General features: G+C 43.4%; 1 protein-coding gene across 6 annotated transcripts in view; it reads right to left on the bottom strand.

Moving 5' to 3' along the window:
• tlk2 (tousled-like kinase 2) overlaps positions 1-16,264 on the bottom strand; it is a 146,240-nt gene that overhangs the window by 88,502 nt on the left and 41,474 nt on the right. For all 6 annotated transcript variants that reach the window (XM_078529826.1, XM_078529828.1, XM_078529830.1 and 3 more), the window contains 2 exons: positions 1,923-1,991; positions 661-733 (listed from right to left, as the gene is read on the bottom strand). In XM_078529826.1, the coding sequence (XP_078385952.1) occupies positions 661-733; positions 1,923-1,991 (142 nt within the window). The remainder of the gene's footprint in view (positions 1-660; positions 734-1,922; positions 1,992-16,264) is intronic.

The following is a 16,264-nucleotide window of genomic DNA, read 5'->3' as shown; positions in this document are numbered from 1 at the left end:
CTTTATAGGTCTGTGGAGAAAGAGCAGGGAACTGGGATTAATTGGATAGTGCTACCAAAGAGCCAGCACAGTCACGTTTGGCTGAATGACCATCTTCTGTATTGTACTATAATTCCACAATTCCGTTATCTGTATTGAAATTGATAACAGTCGATCCTGAGGGACCCAATTTATTTCCCACTCGTCTTATAACATTTGCAGCTTGCTTGCAGATACCCTCTTGAGTCTACAGGGGATTTAGTGAAGGACTCAAAGATCATTTATCTTTCAGCAATTTTTCTCCCCTTGTTTTGAGTGCAGAAGTCCCTTAAAGTTTCAATAATCCTGTGAAGCACCTTGGGATATTTTTACTACAGTAGGCATTATATAAATGCAAGCAGCTGTTGTAAACAGGGGCCAATAGGAAGTGGATTTGTCTTTTCATGCCTGTTTGGAAAAAAAAGTTATTACCACCAAATAGGGGCCAGAAATTAAAATGGTTTAAAGGTGTGCAAAAGGATGTACAACTGCACCTTGCTCCATATGCAATCATTTCTTCAAAGCAAAAAAAATCATGAAAAGCATACAATTTCAAAATCAACTGCTAGCAACTAAGTCCCCCATTCCCAGTGCACTATAAACTGCAGAATGCTGTATAAAAAGGGATGTACTCAGGCCTACCTTGATTGGCCTCATTGTAGGGATCCGCCTTTCGTTTCCTCCCTCGCTGCTCACTTTGTTTCTTCTCCGGTGTCTAAGAGGATGAATAAAGGATTGCCATGAAGCTAAAACCTTTTTGCTCTGTAAAGCTTCAAGTGCTTAAGCAGTTTTCAAAGACTGCCACGCTTATCTTCCTCCACTCCTAAGCCTCAGAATTGGGAAGAGAGGGAAGTGAAAGGAAGGAGAGATGATACCATATGGACATTAGCAAGGACAAGGAGGCTTTTGCTTTCCTCCAATCTATAAGCTAAATGGGGGCTCCAAATAAAAAGGATGAAACCAACAGGAACTGACTGATCAACACAGAACCATCTCTAGGGCCAATTTTACTCTTAGAGCAGTAGCAGCTAGTGCTACCCCAATGCCACTCTGCAAAAAGACCAGCTGCAGATGATGGACTCTTTCCCCACCCCTAGAAGAAACCAGGTCACTCAGGTTTGGGTATGATTTTGGCATAGGGATTTGGTGCTGGTGACACCGAGGTCTCTTCCAAAGGATGGTCCTGGGGAGAAGCACTCCATCTCCAGCTGCAGGTGACCGAGCAAATTTCAAAACATTCCACACAACACTTAGGAAAGACAAGATACCAGCTGTAGTATACAGCCACCATGCAGCCATCCTTACATTCAATTGGATTTGACTGTACATATGAACTCGGGAGAAAACAGTGGCATAGTGTTGGCATCACTGGACTAGTAAGCCAGAGGTCCAGGCTCTGGGGAGACATGGGTTCAAATCCCACTACGGCAGCTGGTAGAATTTAAAGTCAATTCATAAATCTCGAATTGAAAGCTAGTTTCAGTAATGGTGACTGTGAAACTATCAATTGTTGTAAAAACCCATCTGGTTCACTAATGACCTTTAGGGAAGGAAATTTGCCGCCCTTACCTAGTCTGGTTTACACGTGACTCCAGACCCACAGAAATGAGGTTGACTTTTAACTGCCCTCAGAAATGGCCTAGATCAAGGACAATCGGGGATGGACAAGAATGCTGCCCTTGTCAGTGGCACCCATAGAGCATAAAGGAAAAAGTAATATGGGTTTAAATTTGAATTTACATACAAGATAGTTGTTCTGCTTTCCAAGAATTGAATCAATTCATAGTGCAGGTTTTTTTGTAGTCTTCAGAGAAGGCACAGCCATTACGGCTAAGCACCATTTGCTTGTTTGATAGACGTGAATCAGCGTAATTTTTAAACACCGCAACCCGACAATTACTAACCTCGGATTCCTTGTCACTCAGAGATCCCAAGCTGCACAAGCTCTGGTTGGATGACTCATTTACTGGTATCTACAACAAAGAACAAAAACGTTACATTTTGTTCAATCAATCACTGCTCTTCCAATATGCATCTAGTTCAGTCATCAGGCTTAGAGACAGAATTAACTACCGTAAAATTCTTATGCTCATGATGGATGTTGACTATAATGCCCTAGTGTAGAATAATTCACAGCAGGAAAATTAAGTATTGATCTACTGCAGTGAAATTTTCACTTAACGATGTTTTAAACTACACTGCTTTTCAAAAGATGAAAGAGCATGCCCACTTTTGACTCCTGTCACTTCTTGCATTTTACCAGATCAGTTTAAGAGCTAACCACAAGTACATGTTGGAACTGTCTGAGCATAAGCTGAATACTGTTGCAGGCAGCAGCCAAGTCCCCTTTCAGTCCAATTGCCACAGGGCTCAGAAAGCAACCCCTTCTCAAGAAATATTGATTGGCAGGAGGTGCTTTGGGAAAAAAGGCCAGAAATCTTGTTGCTGACACCACTGGCAATGCCCCCTGGAGGTACAAGTTTTCAGACTCTGGGTGGGGAGAGAGGAGGGTCGGCCATGATATCCTCCAGGTCATTAACCCACTGAATATTTATTGCTTGGGAAGCAAGTGAAGGATCCTAAAAGGGTGTGCTGATTTCTCATGCAAACGTACACCCTGTACAGAGAAACTATCTTCCAGTTTGGGGAACAGAAGAGGAAAGAGGAAAGTATATAGCTTTTTTAAAATTAAAAATACACAGTAGCATTCAGACCTCTCAACCAGAGAATTACAATCACAGAGTGAAAAAATTAAACTACCTAAACTCAAAGTCCACCATTCTCTGTCCTCAGGAGGTCTTTGCAACGTGATCGCTTACACAAAGCCCATTGCATGATCAGATAGCTGACTGAGAGCTTATTGTGACATTAAGTCACATGCTAATCTACAGTGTCACAGAACCACGGCTGCAGGATATGCTATTGCTGGGATTCATGGCATATGTCCCACCGGTACTTTCTGCATCTACCCCACTCCCCGCCACCTAAACCCCAACTCTAATCTGATTAATAGATCCACATTGATATAGGTAAAGAAATGAACAAGCCCAAAGAGCATTCAGGGATGGGATAGAGCAGGAGCCGGCAACCTACTTCACCTGAACAGCCTTTTAAAAAAAAAAGATTGCCTAAAATAACTATTGTGAGCCACAAGGCCAAAACTCAGCATTACTAAACCAAATACTTAGCAATTTGCCAGTTGTCGCTGGTAGAATGCATAATTTGCATATAAAATTATATGTATTGAATGTATTAAGGAAACATACTTAACTCTGAATTATTGCATTCTTTGCCTTTTTGTTAAAACTATGGGCAGCATCTTGTCCTTGGGAGGGGTGCTTGGTAGGGGCAGACGGGAAGCCGATGGCAATCGGCTCTGCAATTTCAGGCGGGCGGGCGGATTAAGGCCTGCCCTGTGTGGATTGCGAGCATCAAAGCTGAGCGCTGCCTGTGCAGGTGGGGTGAGGGGGGAGAGCCGGGCCTAGCGCGCAGTTCGCGCATGCTCGAGAAAGAACGCTTCAATCTCCCTGAGGCACAGAGCTGGCTCAGGGAGATAAAGCGCTGTTTAAAAAAAAATGAAGAGAATAAAAATTTAATAAAACATGTCTCCTCATGTGGCTCTGTCACATGAGCTGGAACATGTTTGTAGTTCAAAAATAAAGATTTTATTTACTGTTTAATTACTTTAGGAAACCTCAGCACGCTCATGGATGAGGTAAAGGCCGCCTGACCTTTTCGCCAACCAGATGGTTGGATGGGCAGCGTAAATTTGAATTTAATTAGATTGTCAATGGCCTTACCAGGCCTTTTAATTATTGGCGGGTGCGCAGCTGACTCCGGCGTGCAACAATCCAACGGAATGTCGCAAGACTGCGCGATGACGTTGGGACGCATGCCCATCATCATCGCGTGTCATTTCACGCTCGGGCATATTGGGTGCGCGCCCACACGCCAAGCATAATATTCTGCCCTATAATTTTGTCAGCAAAACTAACTTAAGATGCATAGAATTAAGACAATTGTTTGGCTATTGATTCTCATGATTAAAAAAAAGCTTCCAATAGCACATTCAGAAGAATTCATTGCCTCTGCTATGTTAGAAACAATGGTCGTAACCATGAAACCTGCGCCTCAAATTAAAGGCATTATCTATAACTATGGTGCAGCTACACCATTCAAACAGGTTTATTTGGAGCAAAATCATATATTTTTGCTAAAATAATCGTTTGAAACGTGAAGTGCAGCATAATGCTTAGCCTTTTCTCCCCACAATATAAACATAGCTTCAACGAATTCTTCTGAGGCTCTTTTCACATTAATGCAACCCAACCAGAAAAGGTTGTGAACCACAAATGAGATGTTAAAGAGCTGCATACCAGCCCTGGGATAGAGTGTAGGGAGGGGATTATGATGATGTCCACAACATCAGGTAAAAACTGGACACATCCCTACATCTGGGTGTGCTGGGAGCACAATGAGCAGTGTTAACAGTTGAATGTAATAAGATCCTTCAAGCATGAATTTATTTCCAAGCTCCATCATTTTGCTGCAGGATTATAGTTATGCCCTGTAGCTGGGAATGTGCCACAATGGTTCAGATGTTGCAATTTCTCCTAAAATGTGAAATTCTGATTCACAGCCTCTACAGTGGATATAAAGTTGGGTTCGGTTCATTGTCGTTTAGTAATTTGTAGCCTTTTATTTCAAAAGTTGATTATTCCATTGCACAGCTTTCCAACTACCAAGCCAATTTTCTCATTGTGTCATCCTCACTGCTTTCCTCCCTCAGACTCTGCACTGAGAAACTTCTCATCTTTGGTGATTTCAACCATCATCTAAATTCAGCATGTTATCTCACCTGAGTTCACTGCCCTCCTACCCTTCCTTAACCTCTTCTGCCATGTAAACTCCCCAACATACTCTTGGCCATCTCCTTTATCTTAACCACCTCATGTAGCCTCCCTAGAATTAATCACAGAAACAATGCAGTGTTTCAAGAAGGCAGCTCATCACCACCTTCTCAAGGGCAACTAGGGATGGACAATGAATGTTGGCACAGCCAGCAAAGCCCACATCCCATGAATAAATTTTAAAAAAAGATAAGGTCCTCTTTGATCACTTCCTTGTAATCACTCTCTACCCACATTCCCGCATCCCCTTTCCTACCCTACTTCCTTATGTCCAGCCTTGGAAAAAGTCTCTCCCAATTTACTTCCTACACTTTCAAAATCCCAAATCTCCAGCCTTTGGTTCTCTATTCAATATATCAATGCTGCAGCTACTGGCCTGCTCAACGCCACCATCACTTCCACCTTTGAAGGCCTAGTACACATTACTCTCTCTTATCCTGCTTGTTCCGCTGTTACAGTCCTCATCTTCACAGTCCCTGGAGTCCAAGTGGCAGACTTGAAATGATATGGCGAATGGTTTAGCCATCAACAATAGGTATACCATTTTGGATACTGTTGGTGGGGACGACCTACCAGGGACAAGTTGTAGTGGTCGCGTCTCTGGCACCGAGGCTGGACCCTCAGCTCAGAAAGGAGGGAGGGAAAAGAGGAGAGCAGTAGTGATAGGGGATTCGATAGTTAGGGGGACAGATAAGAGGTTCTGTGGGAGAGATCGAGAATCCCGGATGGTCTCTTGCCTCCCTGGTGCCAGGGTCTGTGATAACTCGGATCGAGTTCTCAGTATTCTCAGGAGGGAGGGTGAGCAGCCAGATGTTGTGGTCCATGTAGGGACCAATGACATGGATAGGAAGGAGGAGGAGGTCCTGCAAAGAGAGTTTAGGGAGTTAGGTGCAAAGTTGAAGGACAGGACCTCCAGGGTTACAATCTCAGGTGTGATACCCGTGCCACATGCTAGTGAGGCTAGAAATAGGAGGTTAATGCAGCTAAATACGTGGCTAAGGAGATGGTGCAGGAGGGAGGGCTTCATGTTTCTGGACACTTGGGCTCTGTTCCAGGGAAGGTGGGACCTGTTCCGATGGGACGGTTTGCACCTGAACTGGAGGGGGACTAACATCCTTGCGGGTAGGTTTGCTAGTGCTGCTCCGGGAGGTTTAAACTAGATTTGCAGGGGGAGGGGAACCAGAGTGTTAGAGCAGATAGTGAGGTGGAGGAGGATAAAGGTCAAGCGAGGAATGCATGTATAGACAAAAATCAAAGGTTTGTACAGGATAGAAATGTTCTCAGGTGCATCTATTTCAATGCAAGGAGTATTGTCAGAAAGGCAGATGAGCTTAGGGTGTGGATTGGCACGTGGGATTACGACATTATTGCTATTAGTGAGACTTGGTTGCAGGAGGGGCAGGACTGGCAGCTCAATGTTCCGGGGTTCCGTCGTTTCAGACGTGATAGAGGGAGAGGGATAAAAGGGGGAGGAGTGGCATTACTAGTCAGGGAAAATATCACAGCTGTGTGTAAGCAGGACAGCCCGGAGGGCTCGTCTACAGAGGGTGGAGCTGAGGAACGGGAAAGGTGTGACCACGCTAATAGGGTTGTATTATAGATTGCCCAATGGTCAGAGAGAATTGGAGGAGCAAATCTGTAGAGAGATAGCAGACCGATGTAAGAAACAGAAAGTTGTGATAGTAGGAGATTTTAACTTTCCACATATTGACTGGGACTCCCATACTGTAAAAGGGCTGGATGGCTTGGAGTTTGTCAAATGTGTTCAAGAAAGTTTTCTAAATCAATATATAGAGGTACCAACGAGAGAGAATGCAATACTTGATCTCCTATTAGGGAACCAGACAGGTCAGGTGGCAGAAGTATGTGTAACTCTTTCGAGTTATCAACAGTCACAGATTGTAACCCTTTCGAGTACATTCACAGTTCTTGGTTTCCGGGAGTGGGACATGAACCCACAACCTTCTGATTCAAAGGCGAGGGTGCTATGAACTGAGCCAGGGTCCAGTGACCACAGTGTCATTAGTTTTAAGTTAATTATGGATAAGGATAGGTCTGGTCCTCGAGTTGAGATTCTAAATTGGAGAAAAGCCAATTTTGTGGAAATGAGAAAGGATCTAGGAAGAGTGGATTGGGATAAGTTGTTTTCTGGCAAGGATGTGTTCAGTAAGTGGAAGGCATTCAAAGGCGAAATTTTGAGAGTGCAGAGTTTGCATGTTCCTGTAAGGATTAAAGGCCAAGTTAACAGGCATAGGGAACCTTGGTTTTCAAGGGATATTGGCGATCTGGTTAAGAAGAAGAGAGAGGTGTATAGCAGGTATAGGCAACATGGAGCAAATGAGGTACTTGTAGAGTATAGAAAATGTAAGAAAATACTAAAGAAGGAAATCAGGAAGGCAAAAAGAAGGCATGAGGTTGCTTTGGCAGATAATGTGAAGGTAAACCCGAAGGGTTTCTACAAGTATATTAAAAGTAAAAGGATAGTAAGGGACATAATTGGTCCCCTTGAAGATCAGAGTGGTCGTCTATGTGTGGAGCCTCACGAGATGGGGGAGATCTTAAACAGTTTTTTTGCATCAGTATTTACTCAGGAAACTGGCATAAGGAAGGAAGGGAAACAAGCAGTGGTGTCATGGAACATATAGAGATTAAAGAGGTGGAGGTGCTTGCTGCCTTACAGTGAATAAAGGTAGATAAATCCCCCAGGCCTGACATGATATTCCCTCGGACCTTGAGGAGACTAGTGTAGAAATTGCAGGGGCCCTGGCAGAAATATTTAAAATGTCCTTAGCCACGGGTGAGGTGCCGGAGGATTGGAGGGTAGCTCATGTTGTTCCGTTGTTTAAAAAAGGCTCCAAAAATAAATCAGGTAATTACAGGCCAGTGAGCCTGACGTCAGTAGTAGGTAAATTATTGGAAGGTGTTCTGAGAGATCGGATATACAATTATTTGGACAGCCAAGGGCTGATTAAGGATAGTCAGCATGGCTTTGTGCGTGGTAGGTCGTGTTTAACGAACCTTGTAGAGTTTTTCGAGGAGGTTACCAAGAAAGTAGATGAAGGAAAGGCTGTGGATGTTGTCTACATGGACTTTAGTAAGGCCTTTGACAAGGTCCCACATGGGAGGTTAGTTCAGAAGGTTCAGACACTTGGTATCCATGGAGAGGTTGTAAACTGGATTCGAAATTGGCTGTGTGGGAGAAGACAGAAAGTGGTAGTGGATGATTGCTTCTCAGACTGGAGGTCTGTGACTAGTGGTGTGCCTCAGGGATCTGTGCTGGGAACATTGTTGTTTGTTGTCTATATCAATGATTTGGATGATAATGTGGTAAATTGGATCAGCAAGTTTGCTGATGACACTAAGATTGGAGGCGTTGTGGACAGCAAGGAAGGCTTTCAAAGCTTGCAGAGGGATCTGGACCAACTGGAAAAATGGGCCAGAAAATGGCAGATGGAATTTAATGCAGAAAAGTGTGAGGTGTTGCATTTTGGAAGGACAAACCAAGGTAGTACATACAAAGTAAATGGTAGGGCACTGAGGAGTGCGGAGGAACAAAGGGATCTGGGAGTTCAGATACATAATTCCCTGAAAGTGGTGTCACAGGTAGACAGGGTTGTAAAGAAAGCTTTTGGCATACTGGCCTTCATAAGTCAAAGTATTGAGTATAGGAGTTGGGATGTTATGGTGAGGTTGTATAAGGCATTGGTGAGGCCAACTTTGGAGTATTGTGTGCAGTTCTGGTCGCCTAACTACAGGAAGGATATCAGTAAGATTGAAAGAGTGCAGAGAAGATTTACTAGGATGTTGCCGGGTCTTAAGGAGTTGAGTTACAGGGAAAGATTAAACAGGTTAGGACTTTATTCCTTGGAGCATAGAAGGATGAGGGGAGATTTGATAGAAGTTTACAAAATTATGAGGGGTATAGACAGAGTAAATGCGAGTAGGCTCTTTCCACTTAGATTAGGAGAGATAAACACGAGAGGACATGGCTTTAGGGTGAAAGGGGAAAGGTTTAGGGGGAACATTAGGGGGAACTTCTTCACTCAGAGTGGTGAAAGTGTGAAACGAGCTGCCATCTGACATGGTAAATGCGGGTTCACTCTTAAGTTTTAAGAATAAATTGGATAGATACATGGATGGGAGAGGTTTGGAGGGTTATGGACTGGGTGCAGGTCAATGGGATTAGCGGAATAATATTTCGGCACAGACTAGAAGGGCCGAATGGCCTGTTTTCTGTGCTGTAGTGTTCTAAGGTTCTATTCGCACCAGATCTGAATGGACCAGATAAAGCATCATTAACGCCTGCTCCCATCTCCTAAAATTGCTCACTATCCCAGGATCTTCCTGAAATGCAAAGATATCCCCTAGCTTCTCTTCTGTAAGTGAAAAAAGCACCTCCTTAAAGCCCTTGCCCAAGTACCTTCCACCCTCACCTTCAATAAGTTTGAGAAGCACATGGACTTCTTTTTCACCAAAGTCGAGACCATCCATTCAGCTGCTTCTACTACTACCCTCACTTCTTCACCAGCCCAAACTTTAAGGTTCCCCCACCTGCCCTAGTCCTGAACTAGCTTCTCTCCTATCTCGCCTTACACACTCTCCAAGCTCATCTTGTCCACAAGACTCACCTCTGCCCTAGACCCTACTCCCACTAAACTGCTGACCACCCAACTATTCTTCCTGGCTCCCATGTTAGCTGATTATTAATAGTTTTCTACCCTTGGGTACCATTCCCCTCTTCTTCAAGTCTGTCATCATCACCCCTCTCCTAAAAAATATCCTTGACCTCTGTCCTTACAAAATGTCGCAGCATCTCCAATCTCCCTTTCCTCTCCCAAGTTGTCGAACGCCTTGCCACCTCCCACATCTGTGCCCATCTTTCCTAGAACTACATGTCTGAATTCATCCAATCAGGTTTCTGCCCTGCCACAGTAACAAAATGGCTCTTCCCAAAGATCACAAATGACATCCTATGTGACTGTGACAAAGGCAAATTTTACCTCTTTGTCCTTCATAATGTCTGCAGCCTTTGGTTGACCACACTATCCTCCTCTACTGCCTCGTCACTGTTGGCCTGCTGGTTGGGACTGCACTTACCCAGTTCCTTCTTATCTACCTAATCATAGCCAGAAAATCATCTGCAATGGCTTCTCTTCCCACTCCCATTCAGTAGCCTCTGATGTTCTCCCCAGGATCTATCCTTGGCCCCTTCCTATTTCTTACCTATACACTGCCCCTCAGCAACATCATCCAAAAACATGTTAGTTTCCACATGTACACTGATGACAACCAGCTCTGCCTCACCGCCACCTCTCCCAACTCCTCCAGTCTCTAAATTGTCAAATTGCTTATCTGACATCCACTGGATGGGCTGAAGTTTCCTCCAACTAAATACTGGGAAGACAAAGCCAATGTCTTCAGTCACCCCCACAAATTCCATTCACTGACCACCAATGCCATTCCTTTCCCTGTGCAGCTGAACCAGACTATTCTCAACCTTGGTGTCATAATTCGCTTGAAATGAGCTTCCAACCACATAAGCACAATAGCACTAAGACTGCTGTATCCACCCGAGCTCATCTGCTGCTGAAACCCTCATCCTCATGCCTTTCTTGCCTCTACACTTGACTATTCCAGCGCAATCCTGGCCAGTCTCCCATGTTCTACCCTCCATAAACCCAAGGTCATCCAAAGGTCTGCTGCCCTAACTCGCACAAACGCCATTCACCTATACATTCCTGTGCTTGCTGACCTACATTGGCTCCCTGTTAAGTAGAACCAGACTTTAAAATTCTCATCCTTGCTTTCAAATCCCCACATGATCTCAATCCTCCCCATCTCTATAACGTCCTGCAACACAACACTGAGATATCTGCGCTCCTTCACTTCTGGCCTCTTAAGCATCCCAAATTTTAACCTCTCCACCATTGTCAGCTATGTCTTAGGCTACCAAGGCCCTAAAGCTCCAGGATTCTGCGGGTGGGGAGAATCGGATTAGTGTGGAGATGCCAAATAATTTTAAGAATTGCCCCAATTTCCTGTACTGCATTTTTCATTGATGAATGGATTTCAGAGTCTGATTACTGTCAAAAATATTTATACAGCAGTGGAAAAAAAAATCCAGAATTATAAACACAATACCACCAATTGCAATATTGTTACTACAGTTACTTCCTTTCATGGAATATCCCATCTCACTTATATTTTTAAGAATAGGTCACCTGTTTTCATTGTACAAACTCCATTTTAGATCTAGGTTACCAACTACCGCCTTCAGATCTCAAATTACAGGGTTCCTTTTTGTGCCGGGGTTGTAGTATTTAACTTTCCAGCAGGACGTCACTATAAAAGGATTGTTTTCCTTCATTAATTGCACTGAAGTGTCAAACATTTTTTAATAAGAGCACACGCTTCATAGTGCAAGAGTCAGAATTGCTGATGAACCTTTGGGGCATTACGTAACAGGACCCAGCCGCAGCTTACAGCATTAAACAGTGACAGGCAGAATTAACACTTTTTCATCCAATATTTGGTAGCTTCTGGACAAAGCCAAAATGTGCTTCTTCCCCCTTCATTCTATAAAAACAAGTCCAAAAACCTCAGCCAAGTTAAGATGTTTCCAGGGATTTCTGGTCTTTTGAAACAAGGTTCATTATATGTGGAAGCAAGCTGGTTTCATATCAATAATCTTCTTTCCCTCCTCTCTCTATTTCCTCAGGCAATTGGCACACCTCAGCTGATCACTACTGAAGTGCACAGAAACATTCCAGGATCAAGTTGTTTTTCAAGAGACGTGGACAAAGAAACTGCCGGTTAGGAATACACAGTGGGTCCGTCAGAATCTGAAAAGGAACTCTCCTGCAAATCCTGGCCTGATTCATCAGACCTGCACCTAACTCGGCAGCCCACTTCCCTCCTAATTCTGGCCCACCCATTCAATCCAAAGTGCAGTTCTCTAATCATAATGGGGAACGCCTGGTTTGAGTGGCCAAAGGAGGAAGAATAGAAGATAAATAATACTATTTAAATGGAGAGAGCTTTCACAACTTTGTGGTACAGAAGGATCCGGGTGTCCTGGCACATGACTCACAAGAAGTTAGTATGCAGGTACAGCAAGTGATTAGGAAGGCAAATGGAATGTTGTTTATTGCAAGGGGAGTGGAACTTAAACATAGGGAAGTGTACAGTTTTGACATCCTTATTTGAGAAAGGATATAATTGTGTTCGAAGCAGTTCAAAGAAGGTTCACTCACTCATTCCAGGGATGAAGAGCTTATTTTATGAAGTAAGGTTAAACAGATTGGAACTATACTCATTGGAGTTTAGAAGAATGAGAAGTGATCTTATTGAAACACATAAGATCCTGAGGGGACTTGATAGAGTGGATAAAGGGAGGTTGTTTCCTCTTGTGAGGGAGACTAGAACTAGGAGACACAGTTTGAGAATAAGAGATCTCCCTTTTAAGATGGAGATGAAGAATAATTTTTTTCTCTCAGAGGGTTGTTAGTCTGTGGAATTTGCTTCCCCAGAAAGCAGAGGAGGCTGGGTCATTGAATTTATTCAAGGTTAAGTTAGATAGATTTTTGATAGTCAAGCGTTATGGGAGGCAAAGTGGAGTGGAAACCACAACCAGATCAGCCATGATCTTATCAAATGGCAGAGCAGGCTTGAAGGACTGAATGGCCTACTCCTGCTCCCAAGTCCTGGCATAAAATTCAGGTGCTTTGTAAGGAATAACTCCCATTCACTTTTAGGGCTGGTGGTCAGGAGGTAAGCAAGGCAGTGACATGTACTGTGACTGGTATTGCATAAAGGCCATCCCTCTGGAAGCATGGGGTATCACCAGTCATGTGTTTAAACAGATGCTGCCTGTAATGGCTCATGCTACCATTTTGGTTTTGGCACCGAGTTCTCAGCAATAGAAATTTATCATTAAGTATTTAATAGATCTGTCCTTGCCAGTAGGAGGGCAACTTCAGGCTATGGGGTCACCAAATTCCTCTGCTCAATGTTGTAATACCAAACACTGGCCAGGAATACCGAATTACAATGGCAACTTTCACTGCCTCAGCCCACCAATTGTGTTTGGTCTCCTCCCTTGGAGAGGTGCTACAAGCACAAAACCATAGATGTGTGCAGCTCTCCAATATCTTTCCTACATGGCTCCTCTTTACATGTGAGCCTCAAATAAACGTCAGGCAGTTCGGCTCTAAATGGCATAATAGCCCAGTTACAATTCTGTCCTTACTCTACATCTAATCAATGTGCATGACCACCAACCAGTGGGGTCACTGAATAATGATCAGGAACAGGATGTCCTAACCAGATTTACTCTCCATGTAGTAGCCCAGTTACCTCTCCAGTCATGAGCAGCTAACTCCAGGCAAATCAGTGATCAGATGCTTTTGCTCTATAGGGTTCTGCTACTCAGAGCCATGGAGAAACATGCAGCTTTTGGGAGCCTGCCAACCCAGGTAACTGTTTAACAATTCTGAACAAGCCTGCAAAATGCAGCAACTGAATTAGATGTGGACCCTACAGAGTGGTTTCATAAAACCACCATTCCCACCGAGAAGCACAGGTCTTAGCCGAGTTGTCAGGAGTGAACCCTGCCAACCTTGCTGCCAGGGGCTGATGTAGTAACAAGCCCTTCGTCACATCCATTCCTGGACAAACAGTTACTACGAAAGAGCCAGCTTGCATCCAAAGGACAGAAATACACATTTCCCACCAGCTGGCAAAGAGAGACTATTATTTCTCCCTTAATATTTTTCCAATTGAACGATGCTTTTTAAAAATTAAACCCGACCAGGCCTCATCATCTTAAAGGCATCAACTATCAGGATAGCTTTTTTTGTAAAGAACATGGCATGGCCTGGATACAAGGGTTTCAAACCTAAACAAAAAACATTTCTTGAACTGACCCATTTACGCCCTTGGACCATGGTAAACAAGGAAGAACTGCTCTCTAAAAGAAATAGATAGACCCTAGAGAGCTGACTGCTGAGAGTGCCCCAGCAACAATATAAATGTTACAGCGACTGAGCTGAGGTATTCTAGTAGTTCAGTTCACCAATGCACTCGATAGCTCATGTCCATCTCTCATCGAGCAAAGGTGTAACCAAACAAAATCGAGAATCTGTCAGAGGAGAGGTGGGATATAATGTTGAACTAAGTGGCAGTTAGGACATTGTAGGTTAGCGTGTGCGAGAGGTAATGATGAATCGATTTTAAGAACCAGATAGAAATCAGACATGTTAGAACGTGGGTACAAGCTGCAATTTTGAATCTGTGCCTGTGTAAATGCCTAAATGAAAAATGAAACACAGGCACCACATCAAGCGATAACTACACAAGAAAGAATTGAGTGACGGATCCGCCATTAATATTCCAGCTTTTAATGATCTTCTGTAACATCATTTTGCATACGACATTGCGTTGTATGCAAAAAAGTGATTAAATTCAAAATGAATTAGATTAACCAGAAAGGAAGAAAAAAAAAAAATCTCCATAGCTTCCTCCTTTGTAAGGTTAGCAGGCTGCTGTCCAAATCTACAACACACCACAGGTTGTCAAATAATGCCATGGCACTATTGCAGACATGATGGGCTTAATGGCCTCCTTCCACACTGTAACAATTCTATAGTTACATGTTGTACCACAGATGAAGTAACTGCAAAATTAACTAAATCATTGTAAGTCACTTTGCTGGCCATGTGTTGGTGTGAATGAAGTCATCTAGTCTTGCATCTTGTCCAATTAAATTGGTTGAGTAAAGAACATTTAACTTTGTGCAGTGCCTGTGATGGCACTCTGGAGCTTAGAAGCAGTATGCCTAGGTAAACCAACTGGCACAATTGCCTTTAAGGTTCAAAATCCTTATGGTTTTCATGAGCACTTGCAGGCCTCATCATGAATCCAAGTGAGGTAATAATAATAACAACAACAATAAAATAAATAATAATACCACCATAGTTTTGGACTGTCAGCAAGGCTCGCTGCAAATCAGCACTTGGCAATGTCACACACATGGGCCTTCCTGACTGTCCAGAATTCAAGCATAATGAACGGTAGCACATCAGTCCTACAGCAGAACTGCGGCTTGAAGGGGAGCTGCAGTAAAGATACACTCGGCCTGATATAAAAAAGGATCTTGGTCAGTGAGTCAAGGAGAAATTCAACACCACATTTATATTCAGTGTTTGCTCCCAATCAACAGCATCAATTTTTATAGTGCTGGAGTGTGACTTCAGCTCACATGCCACACAAAAATGTAAATTAAAACTCAAACCTCTTCATCAGGTTTCAGTTGGTTATCGTTCCCTCCTCAGTGTATAATCTAGATTTATTGAGGAATAACTGTGACAAATAAGAGGAGAGATGTCAGTGCCAGAGGTGCTTGGTATGTCAGTATTGGGGCTGCTAGGTGCCAGAACCAGTCGTTAAGTCCTGCATAATACAGATTCTACCCAAAGTGTTCTATACATTGACCCCACACACCACCAGCCCCCAATAAAAAAATTGTTTAGACAGGAATCCTCTACACCATCGCAGAGGTGCTTCATTGCCTATGCCTGCAACCCCGATGGAATAGGTGCCAACTTATTACCAAATCTCAGGCAGTTCTGTGGATTCAACCCCATCAGGAACTAGAGATTACTTCAACGCCATGTCATAAAAGCTAATTACAGACAGTTGACAACGACATTCATACCAGCAGTCCAAGTGGCATTGAAACCTGACAAGAGGTGACAGTTTGTATTACAGAATGGCTTGAAGTAGAAGCAATGCAACCTGCCCCACTTGTACCTCAAACTAGTCCTTGGGTCTGGCAAAGGAGAAACAACAGTGCACAAGCCGCTGTTTAATAGTTACAAATCACAGGTTCATTCCCACCATCTGCTGGCTGGAGGGAGTTGCACCCTCTTCAACATATTTAGCTCTGCCCTTGGCATGGGTTCATACATTTATTCAGTTTGGGGGGGTGGAGGGAAAAAGAGAGATGGGGACGTAAGTCACTTTATATAACGATCGGTGGCAGCATCAAGAGCTCTCCAAGGCACGTGCGGTATAGATCAGAGACAGTAGTAACTGCCAAATGCCAATAGCAACTACAATAAAACAGTAACAGTCGGAAAGGAAAAAAGCAGTTGTAAAGTTTCACGAAAGTTGACTAGATAGAGATAATTTAGAGAATTCAGTTCTCATCTAACAACTTTTCAGATCAATACCCGAATACTGAAATTAGTTTCATTACCTTGGTTAGAATCCACATTTTCACTATTCCATCTATACTTCATACAGTAGCCCCATTTAGAAGTGTGCACAAGATTTAT

This window comes from Cetorhinus maximus, chromosome 25 (assembly GCF_964194155.1).
Source record: "Cetorhinus maximus chromosome 25, sCetMax3.hap1.1, whole genome shotgun sequence".
Lineage (NCBI taxonomy): Eukaryota > Metazoa > Chordata > Chondrichthyes > Lamniformes > Cetorhinidae > Cetorhinus > Cetorhinus maximus.
Note: the sequence above shows the minus strand (reverse complement) of the source record. Positions and strands in the feature narration are given on the sequence as shown.